This window comes from Rana temporaria, chromosome 3, assembly GCF_905171775.1.
Source record: "Rana temporaria chromosome 3, aRanTem1.1, whole genome shotgun sequence".
Lineage (NCBI taxonomy): Eukaryota > Metazoa > Chordata > Amphibia > Anura > Ranidae > Rana > Rana temporaria.
The window spans coordinates 313,798,707-313,810,390 of NC_053491.1; the positions used below are offsets into that span (position 1 = coordinate 313,798,707).

At 41.2% G+C, this 11,684-nt stretch overlaps 2 protein-coding genes across 2 annotated transcripts; one reads left to right on the forward strand and one right to left on the reverse strand.

The window, feature by feature from the left end:
- Positions 1 to 4,539: 4,539 nt before the first annotated feature.
- On the reverse strand, positions 4,540 to 7,111 carry LOC120932466 (protein ALP1-like). The gene is made up of 2 exons (XM_040344830.1): positions 7,076 to 7,111; positions 4,540 to 5,508 (listed from the first exon to the last, which is right to left on the reverse strand). The coding sequence occupies exon 2, from the start codon at positions 5,265 to 5,267 to the stop codon at positions 4,629 to 4,631; it is 639 nt and encodes a 212-aa protein (XP_040200764.1). The 5' UTR covers positions 5,268 to 5,508; positions 7,076 to 7,111; the 3' UTR covers positions 4,540 to 4,628.
- LOC120932465 (extensin-like) lies at positions 5,508 to 6,862 on the forward strand. The gene is made up of 2 exons (XM_040344829.1): positions 5,508 to 5,715; positions 5,793 to 6,862. The coding sequence occupies exon 2, from the start codon at positions 5,920 to 5,922 to the stop codon at positions 6,844 to 6,846; it is 927 nt and encodes a 308-aa protein (XP_040200763.1). The 5' UTR covers positions 5,508 to 5,715; positions 5,793 to 5,919; the 3' UTR covers positions 6,847 to 6,862.
- Positions 7,112 to 11,684: the final 4,573 nt, after the last annotated feature.

The window sequence follows — 11,684 nt, forward strand, 5'->3', positions numbered from 1 at the left end:
AGAGGTGCTGATCTGTATTAGACATACAGTATGCCAATAGTGCCAAAAACTCTACCATCGCCAAAATTAATATGATTATGTAACTTCTGAGCCAGTACTTTAGTCCTTGAAGTAGTTGCTGGTCCTTGTTTATCTTACACAAAGATATTTTATGGTCTTCTTGAAAAAAAAAAAATCAGATGACGTTATTGCCAGGGGAAGTACTGTCACCATTGTGAGAGGTAATAAATAACTGTAAGTAGAATAGCTACACATTAAAAATGCACTTAAAATTAAAACATGCATATGAAGTTACCATTGGCAAACATGAGTGATGCGAAAGCTACTTGTAACTGCTCATACCTTTATTGTTTTAATGTGATGCCACTTTACCAAGCTGCTCACAGGTATTAAAATCTAACTAGGCATCTAACTACAGCAGGTTTCAGCTCCCCCATTCTGGCCAAATCTGAATGGGCAAAGTTCCAACACATCCTGGCAGTATCAAAACTTGCCTGCTCCCTCCCACACACATAGTGGCCTTTTTACTATGGTTTGCTGCTTTACTAACCAGTAAGGAACTATTGCCACAACAAAAACTTGTTGAGTACCCTAAGCCGGGATCCCATGCTGAAACTTGATTGATGGACATCTTCATGGGGGGAGTTACTGCCAGCACTAAGCCATCACACACACATCCTGCACCATCAATTTCTGGTCATAGATATGATAGATGACACAGTAAGTTGGTAGATCCCACTAGCACTTGTAAGTGCTTGTGTTGTGAATGCAGCGGATAGCTAATCCCACCCTCTACTGTGCTGAATGATAGAGTTGACCCCCAGTGCATTCTTGCTGAAACAGATGAGCGCTGTCAATCATACCTAATTATGAATTTGTCCTCTTGCTCGAAGTGTGGTTGGAAATCTGTAGGTGAGGAGCTGTCTGACCATGCTGCTTAGAAACTATGGGACATATCTGAACAGGATAAAGCGTTACATAGACTTGGTCCCCTGGGGAACTCAACTAGGTTTTTACCTTGCATGATAACACCCATATGTGGAGGAGATGAGGGAAGATCTATGCTTTTTGTAATCCATCAGAAATAATGGAGGCAGGGCTGATACCACATTAGTTGTATTGTCATGTCAAAAAGAAAAGTAGGAGCATACTATATTTCTGACACATCAGCCATTGTGTTTTTTTAACTTACAGTATGTTTTAGGGAATAAAACATCAGGCATTATGTATATATTGCATACTACTAATTTTTTTAAATGTTTTATTTTTTTTTGCTTTAAAACTCGTTAAGCATAGACGTTTCCATGTGGGTTATATTGTGTTGATGCACAAGGACAGTGAAAAAAAAGGGTTTATTTTCTTTGGAAAAAAGGAAACATTGAGGGAAATAAACAAACAGTGGTGCAAGCACAAGCTTGCACCACCCCTCTAAACATAAAAATGGAGCAGATGCTGTTTCTAATTAACAAAAGAGGCTCTTTGTTAATTAGGAGCGATCGGTTATTTGGCAGGACAGAGAACAGAGAGATGGAGCTGCATGCTCTGTTCTCTCTACTCTCTGGTCAGAGCAGTAGGGAGGAGAGGGGATGTAACCCTGCAGGCTCTGCTCCTGTAGTGTAATCACTGCAATAGCAGAGCGAGGAATGTAAGCGGCTTGCTGAAAGCTCATATCCAAAACAACAAGGTTACACCTGGAAAAATATATGGAAAACTGCCAGATTATCTCTGTTGATTAGGTGTAGATTTACACTAGTTTCTAGTTCCCTCTAAAATAGAAACTGGCACGGGTGGTGCAGATAGACCTGAAACAGGTCCATCTTCTTTTTTTAATGTGGTACACACCAGTCAAGACAGTTTCCTAAGCTTGGGTAATTCTGCAGACCCAAACTGGAAATTATTTCTAAAGAAGATGAGCTACCTGATGGTCACTGGCTCACCAACAGTTAAAGTGTTACAAAGCCTAGGAGCCTGCATTCACTATATATGGTCTACCACAGTACACAGAACATGGAAATGCAATTATTGTAGTAAATATAAACTGCTAAATACCTTTTCTCAGCAGAAGTAAAAAAACTTCTTGTGACTTTTATCAGTGCCTGGTTAAACTTTGTAGGAGGGGTTTTCATTCTCCTCTGATTGTCCTATGAGACTGGGTGACCCCTGACCCTTTGTCTGGACAGTTCTGATTGTCCCAGTGCTGATCACATGTGTTGTAATATTAATATATATGTGTATGTATTTAAAATATTGTGTTATATGTATCACATGCAGGCATTCCAGGACAAGTCCATTTTACACATCAAAAGGGTGTTAAAGGTTGTACAGGCCACACTGGTATCTGTTAATCTAATTGCACATATCAAAGGGGACTTGTTGATGTTAATATGCAAGAATGCAATTAGATGACTGCAGCTGTTTTTGGCTGGGGGTCATTAGCTGTCACTCTGAAAGACAGAGGGTAGATCAAAGACCTAATTGAGATGGCCAATCAAATTGCTCAGCCATTCAATGTATAGGGAATATAATCTGGAGTTCTGTCTTGTCACTCTCCTTGGATATGAAGACACAGGTCTAGGAATGGTCTAGAAAAGCTACTATTCTTTGCCATATTTACTCTGTTGAATTGGGTCATCTGTGGACTTTGGACTTTGTTGTTCTGTGTTGGAAGTCAAATAAAGTGCCTCTCTGGAAGAATCGGGTTGCTGCTGAAAAATTACTTACATCATTATAATAACTAAGAAAAAAAATAATTCTCTAGCAATACACACCAAACTGAGCATGTGCAGCTAGCCTCTGTTCTATCAGGTGATAGATTGGGGACAGTGGAAGAAGGGGAGGATCGGAGAAGACAGGATCAAACAGCCTTTTTACACAATGCAGAGGATTGACCCCTTAGGTTCCACAGTGAGTATAACAAGCATGCTTTACTGCATATACAGACTGATTTTACTGTTGAGTGTTCAGTAAAACGTTAATTATCCCTGTACTGCCTGACTATGACTATAGATGTCAGAATTGTTTAAAAGCCCCCCTCCCCTACATTTGAGTACCCCACCTATCCCCTTCCTCCTAGGATTCCTCTATCTTAATTTGTTTTCTATGTATTGTCTTCTGGCCATTCACATAACAGCTCATGGTACTTCAACTCTTTTAGGCCCCATTCACACCTAGGCGTTTTTACGCCTGAAACGCACTGCTCACGAACGCGGGAGGGCAGATTTAACATTGTTTCCTATGGTGCCTGTTCACACCTGAACGCCTGAACGCCTGAACGCCTGTCGCGCGAAGCTCAAACTAGTCCCGGACCTTTTTTTGTCGCGCGAAGCGCGCGACATAGGCGTTTCCGCGCGTTTTTTTTTACCATAGAAAGTAATGGGAAACGCGCGAATTGAGCGTATCGCGCGACAGCAAGCGTTTTTATGCGCGTTTTTACGCGCGTTTTGACGCCCATACAGCTCCAAAACAAAACAGGAAATGACATATTTTTTTACAGGAACTTGTGAAATCACCATTTTACTTTACTTACAATAAAGAAAAGTCACATTTTTCTCAATGGAGGCCGAATTTGATCGAACCCTTTCGATGCTGGAGCCTGAAAATTTCATCAGGATGGTGAAGGAGCACCCCTGTCTTTATGACAGCAGGGCACCGGGCTACAAAATGAGGACCACCCGTTGGGACGCTTGGTGTTCTATTGGGAGCCAAATCTATGAGAACTGGGCACGGATAAATAAGTCCCATGATAGCAAAGGTAAACTCTATCAAAAAACATAACAGAAATACAAAATGCCACTAATGAAATAATGGAATGATTGTTTGTCGTTACAGTAGGCATTTATTACCGTACCAATATGCTGTTAAGTTTAAAAATGTGTCTTTACAAATATGACTATTGTGCGGTCATGCGACATGGCTTAGAAACATAAATTGCGTTCTCTTCTTCCCACAAATAGAGCTTATTAATGGTGATATTTGATCCCCTCTGTGATTTTTAATAATCCAAAAATTTAGTGACATTTTTCAAAAAAAATATTATTTTACACATCTTTAATCTAAAAATATTAAAAAATTCAATCGACCTAGCGACTACAGCGTCAGGTGGGGACGGGGGCTACACAGGACCTACACTCTGCCTGCAGTGATCAGTAAATATATGTTCACTGCATTCATTGATACTGTGACAAGGGGATGGGGGAGTGGATTGGAGATCCAAAAGGGGATTGTGCCTACGTGTACTGGTGTCAATGTCATCACTTCCCTCTTCCTGTGTTTACACAGGAGGAGAAAGTGACACGCAGGGGGACACATATAGAGCCACTTAACCCCCGGATGTACCCTGGGGGTCCTGATCGGACCCCCAACCCACGTCTAGGCGGTCACTTACAGGCCCTTTATTAGACCACAGAATAAATACATAAACTAAGTTTACAATAGATAGAATGTCACTAATATAAAATGGCACACAATATCATAGGGCTATTGAACACAATGATAAAACTGTATCAAAATAAAATTAGAATGAGACTTCTTAAAACATGAATCATTTTTTATTTTTTTTTCCACAAAACAGCATAGTAAAGAATATATTTCACAAAATAAGCGTGTCAAAAGCTGAAAAGTTCAATAAATTAAATGGAATTGAGCTGCCAAGGGACCTGCCCTTCAGGAGAGACAAAGTATGCGGCATACTGTTCACGGACATGTGTCCCCTGTGTGTTCCCACGTACACCAGTCCAATGAGCTCTTTCCAGAGTCTCATGGACTGGCTCCTCGTAATCTAGACCATCGCGCTGCCTGACAAAATTGTGCAAGGCACACGCCGCTTCTACAGCACTAATGGCATTTTGCATGTTGAGCACAATTGGTGTGTGGAGAACCCTCCACTTGTTCGCCAAAATTCCAAAAGCACACTCAACTACGCGGCGTGCTCTGCTAAGCCGGTAGTTGAATATGCGTTTGTCTTCGTTAAGATTATGTCCTGAATAAGGCCGAAGTAGGTGTGTGTTCAGAGCAAAAGCCTCATCACCCACAAAGACACTTGGTAGGGGAGGGCCGTTTGTGCCCGGGAGTGGACTATTTTGTGGAAGGTCCAGACCATCTGTTCGAAGTAATTGCCCAAAAGAGGAGTTCCCAAAAATCGCAGAGTCTGCACTACTTCCATAGGAACCAATGTCAATGTAGGTAAAGCAATAATTGGCATCAGCCACAGCCATTAAGACGAATGAAAAGTATTTCTTATAATTGAAATACTGGCTCCCACTAGCCATGGGCTTAACAATTCTGATGTGTTTCCCATCGATCGCTCCCAGGCAATTCGGAAAGTTACAGCGTTCCCAGAATACTTGGGAAATTTTTTCCCAGTCCTCTGCTGCCGGTTTTTTAAACACAATGGGTTTCAGGACTTCCCAAATGGCACTGCAGGTGTCCCGAATTATATAACTGGCAGTAGATCTTCCAATACGAAACGAGTAATGCAGACTTGCAATCGATTGTCCAGTTGATAGATACCTACAAAGAAAATAATATATATTATTTTATTTTATTTTTTACAGTGAAAATTCTAAAACTCAGATGGAAGAGTATAAGGGACGCCTACGCTCGCCAGCTGAAGGCACAGCGGGAGCAGCGCCGAAGTGGGAGTGGAGCATGTTCGGTGAGAGAATACGTTCATGCAAAGGAATTGGAGTTTCTGAGACCGGTGCTGGATTTGGGGAGGTAAACCATTATCTGTACTTTGCTCGGTAAACCAAATGTTTTAAAATTATTTTTGAATACATGATTTCTTTTTTCAGTACTGAAAGCTGCTGGGACGAGGCTGCCACAGCTGTAGTAGACAGAGAGAGCGTGGCAGAGAGAGGGGACAGAGAGAGCGTGGCAGAGAGAGGGGACAGAGAGAGCGTGGCATCGGGGGATCAAGCGATGGCTACTCTGGAGCCGGAACCGCAGCACTCCGAGGCATCAAATGCTAATGCAACAAGACCACTTGCAGAGCAGCCCCCAGTTAACATTGCGCATATTGGACCTCCGCGTGCTCTGCGTAGGAGGGCTCCTGCTCCGGATCCAGCCCTGGATCGTATGTTGGACATTATGACCAACATGTCTGACCGGATGAGCAATAGATCGTATGGGCAAAATGTAGCAAAATGTCTGGGGGAACTAATCGACAAAGTTCCCCCAAATCTGCAAGCGGTGGTGCTGTCCTGTACGGCTAGATACATCTCGACATTTATACCCCCGACAGACGCTGACGATTTATCCGAACCACCACCACCCTATGGCCCATATGCCAATAAACGGACCGAGCATGTCCCAACACCACCCACGACCCATTTCTCCCCACCACCCGTTACCCTTTGGACAGGACCACAGCTTTCCGACCAACCTCCTCGACCAACACCACCACCGACTTCTGCGCACCATCCTTTCACCACCACTCTAACTCATTTACCTCCTGTGCCAACACCTTCCACTCACACTTCTCTGAATCCTTTTCCTTATTCACAACCTTCTTCTTACCACCCTCATTCTCCTTTTCCTCATCTCTCAACACCACCTGTCACATACAGTACTCTGCCTCCTACAACACTTTCTTCTTACCACCCACCACCTTCTACTTACCCTGCGTTAACGACTACACCTACATCACATTACCCACATCGACCGAGACAATCGACTTTCAGGAATGCCCCAACACGAACACCACCACCACCACAAGCAACACCACCTTCCAATTGGTCAGGGGAAGACAGCACCACCTCCACTTGGCCCCCTTTTGCCCACGCACTGTCGGTCGCCATGTCACCGCACGGGGAAGAGGACTCCTCCCCAAATTTACAGCAATTGTAAATAAGGATTATGTATAAAACATTTTTGTATATTTTGTGTATTTGTGCACTTTGTGTATATTTTCCTAATAAAAAAAAAAAGACCCAATGTTTTGGTTGATTAAAATATTAAAATAATTTTGTTCCTACAGAATTTTTGTTTGGTTTTTATTACACATATATATATATATATATATATATATATATATATAATAGAGTGTATTACATTCAAAGCGCTAAATAAAAATTACCTCAGTGTTATGATAAGTCGCTCCACAGGGGGGATACAGTTGCGGAAGTAGGTGTCCATCCTCTGCAATCTGTTGATCAACAATTCCAGCAACTCATCAAAGCTGTAAAGGAAAATGAAATTTAAAATTGGCAATGGATTGGTACTAGGGTTGCCACCTTTCCGGGATTCGCCAGAACAGTTCGGGTTTGGAATCATGTGTCCGGGTTTCAGACTGCCTGACACTCTGACAGATTTTTCTGACCAGAATATGGATTTCCGGCAGGGTTAATGGCTGCAGGGGATGAAAACTTACAACCCAGCAGCCACAGATATACCAGGATGAGATGTGCTATCTGCCAAGGGGTGAGTGAGCTCACCCTCCATCGCTGTCTAACAGAAGCACCCACCCCCTTTCTCTATCCTGCCTCTTGGTGAGTACACTAGGAAAAATCAGAGTTCTCACATTGGAGTCCTCTCCGTACATCAGAGATCTCGGTTTCCCCCTTAGATCATGGTTCACAGAGCATCCCTTATGTCTGAGTATCTTGAGGTCTCGCTTCAATCAGATTATGTTGGTTAACCCATACAGTGAAAGGGAAATCTGGGAGTTGAGATGCAAAAGGGTGACTGTGATGTAAAGGGGGACTCTGTGCACTGTAATGTAAAGGGGGATTCTGTGCACTGTAATGTAAAGGGGGATTCTGTGCACTGTAATGTAAAGGGGGACTCTGTGCACTGTAATGTAAAGGGGGACTCTGTGCACTGTAATGTAAAGGGGTACTCTGTGCACTGTAATGTAAAGGGGGAACTTTGTGGACTCTAATGTAAAGGGGGAACTCTGTGGACTCTAATGTAAAGGGGGAACTCTGTGGACTGCAATGGAAAGGGGACTATTTTTATTATATTCATATGATTAGAAATGTAAAATACTAACAAAATATATGTATAGTTCATAGTATTAAAAAAAATAGTTGTGCACCGCAGAAGTGTACATGTTTGACTTGAAGAAAAGGTGGCAACCCAAATGGTACAATGTAAAAAATAAATGATTCCAGATCATTTTTTACTAACCTTTTTATGGACATTCTGGTGTAGTCCAGAAATTTGTCTTCATGGTCACGGAGGTCTTGGTACATCACCCAAAATTGCCCTCTTTCTTCCCGATCAGCAATGACGGGGTGTATCCAAAATCTGCGTTGCCTCTTCCTTTTTCTCTGCCTCTCGTTTACAAGATATTGGCTAGCAGTGGCTGCTGCCATGAACAAAGCCATCTCGTCATCACTCATTTTCACAATGGAGTCAGAAGCACAAGGATGACCCGGAAGAGGAATTATCACCCAGGAAGAGGAAAAAAAAACCTTTCACATAGCAACAAATGATGACAGAGGTGATCTATTTTACTATTGGTCAAAAAAAAAACAAAAAACGCTGGACGTCGCTCTGCTCAAACGCGCGCAAACGCGCACAAACGCGCGCAAACGCGCACAAAAACGCGCGAAAAAAACGCGCGTAAAAACGCCTGGTAACGCCAACGCCTAGGTGTGAATGCAGCCTTACTGTGGGAAACTGCACTCAAAATAACAGTGATGATGCAGGGTGAAAGAGTCAGGAGTTACTGCTGAAGCATGGAAAGAGTTATGCCGCGTACACACCATCGTTTTTCCTGATGTTCAAAAATCCGTTCATGCAAAAAAAACGTACGTCCAAAGTGTGGTGACGTACAACACGTACAACGGGACTATAAAGGGGAAGTTCCTTTCAAATGGCGCCACCCTTTGGGCTGCTTTTGCTGATCCTCGTGTTAGTAAAAGTTTGGTGAGAGACGATTTGCGCTTTTCAGTCTTTGTGCTTTTTAGTCCGTTACTGTGTGACAAATGTGCTATCTCCATTCCGAAAACTAGTTTTACCAGAACGAGCGCTCCTGTCTCATACTTCATTCTGAGCATGCACGTTTTTTTCCCTTCAGAAAAGCATACTCGCGACGAGAAAAAAGACTGACAGGAAACACGACGAGAAAAAAAAGAGCTGGTTAAAAATTTTTGTCGGGGCAATTTTTTTCGTTAGGGAGCATACACACGTTTTCTCGACCAATATAAAAAATGGCAGTTTTCTCGTTGTGAAAACCGGTCGTGTGCAAGTAGTGCCTTGCAACAATTTTTTCTAAATGCAGAAGGGGGGCTTTTATTACAAAAAAATATATAAAAAAATAAACTAGCTGCAGAGGTACACTTAAATAAGACAAAAATGTACAGCCAACCTCATAGTACAAATAATTTACGGATTTCAATCAGCTCAAAAAAAAAAAAAAAAAAATGAAACTACTCCCAGAAACGACAGAAAAATAATCAGCTGAAGAACAACGCAAAGTTTATTAATCAAAAAGCATACAAAGATATGCAATTCTTTACTTAAATATTGAGGGTAGTTTATGATTGCACCTGCCTTTTGCAGCCTAGGATAACACAATAAATCCTTGCTAACTCCCCTAGCCCTGTCAAGGAAAGCCCGCGTGCATTTGTATTCTAAGCAACATGGCTTGCAAATCACTTTTGATCGTACATTACACCACATGCAGATGGACCAAGTTTAATCTATTTTCCTTGATTTGCTAAACTATTGCTTAGCAGTGGATTTCAGCTGAGAATAGATAATGTGGGAATTCGGTTACATTGGTTTCCTTTTTTTTTTTTTCTCTCTGACTCTCTAACAAGTTATCTCCATTGGAATCACAGTGTCAGCATTTTACACCTACACGTACAGATTAAGCAACATCTGGAGAGGACCCTCTGGTGCGGTTCCCACAGGGAGGCAAAGTTGACTATAACATATGTCTGTTCTTCTGAATAAGATGCCAAAGGATGAGTTCCTTCCCTGGAGCTATGTCAGTGCAGGCTTTCATTTTTCCACCCCACCATTTTTCTTATTATAGGCTGATTGCAATACACACAGGTAGTCAGGGGAACAAGGCAGTGCGTATGAAATGAGCTAATCCCTAACACGTATTGTCAGGGAGAGCATCCATAAAATATGTATTTCCCCAGCAAATGAAGCACTGACGGAACACAAATGAAACTGTAGCATGCTAATAAGCTATATTAAATGCCCACCTTTAGACATAGCCGTCAGAAGGGGGTGTGTGTGAAGGACAGAGCACTCAGCCTGATACCTTGTGCCAGTGATTAGAAGCCTGTGTCACATATCATTGCACCTGTCAGCTGTTATTTTAATACAATAAGGCCCTCAGGGTATCAATTAGGGTACAGTTGCTGTGATTGATGGTGGTGGGAGCAGTGCACGGTCACCGGGCTATTTGTTGTGTCAAACTGAGCTTTTTTTAAATTCCACGTGCTAATTTAATGCTCTGGATTTGCATCAATTAGAAGGTAAATTGAAATAGCATTCATTGTAATTTGGGAGGTTTTCAGTTTTTGATGTGCTTTGTATGCGGCCTTGGTTTTTATCTTTAGAAACTTAAATAATTAGAGATTGGAATGGCCCAAGGCTGCTATTACATAGCCTTAGATAATCAAGTGATTCAACTTATCCCAGCATCACTTTTGCACATCACTATGTTGAGTTTACAGGGAAACTTTTATTGTTAAGTCAATTATTATAAAAAAAAAAAATCTGAAAGGTAAAAATGTATAAACGAATGTTGAATTTTTTTTAAACTTATCTATGCCTGTGTTTATACATGATGTGCTGTACAGTGTCACATCCAAAAAAATAGACAGAAAGAGAGAATATCCCCTAAATAGACTTTAAAGGCACTGAGATTAGGTTGTATGTATTAAAAGAATACATTTTATTATTGAGATATCTACATCAATAGAATAAAAATAGATGGAATGTATACAATAGCTGCATATAAATTGTAACAATTACCACAATGATTGACAACAGATTTCTCGTGGTTCATCCGCAGGCGTTTCGGAGTTTCTGAATCTCCTTTTTCAAGGATGTCTTATGAGACGGTCAATCATGTGTCTATAATGTATTGACAAAGAGTTTAAGCACACAATAAATGTAAGAACATGACATTGACAGCATATATATCACTGACAAAGAGTACATGTACCATGTGTTTTTACTATGATGAGTAAACATAGTTAATTGATAATAAATGGCTTCAGCCAAACACTAACCATGAGTGAAAGAAACGTTTTTGTGTTATCATTCATATTCTCTGAAAAATGGCCAAGAAATTATAAATTCTGCTGGAGAATGTAAACTTATGAGCACAACTGTGTGTGTGTATATATATATATATATATATATATATATATATATATATATATACATATATATATTACGTTTGGCTTTTGAATGCTATTTGCTGGTGCTTGTGGGCCTTGTAGTTGTGACCCCAGATTTACTGTATTCAAGATCTTCCTTTGAGGCTGCATTTCCCAGATTACTCTGGGCACTTGTTTTCGAGCTATGGATAGGCAAAGTAGTAAAAAATGCTATCTTGTGGATAAATAGAGTTCTGCACCTCAGTAACAATGCCCAGTGTTACACTAGTAAAAGCTTACCAGATTCAAACTGGCACTAGAATGTAATAGATAGTAGAATGAGAATGTATAACACAACAGGTTAGGGTTAATGGAAGAATGTTCCAGAAATAG

Coding starts and splice junctions, on each gene's coding strand:
- LOC120932465 (XM_040344829.1), top strand. CDS start 5,920: ATGGCTACTCTGGAGCCGGAACCGCAGCACTCCGAGGCATCAAATGCT.
- LOC120932466 (XM_040344830.1), bottom strand. CDS start 5,267: ATGGCTAGTGGGAGCCAGTATTTCAATTATAAGAAATACTTTTCATTC.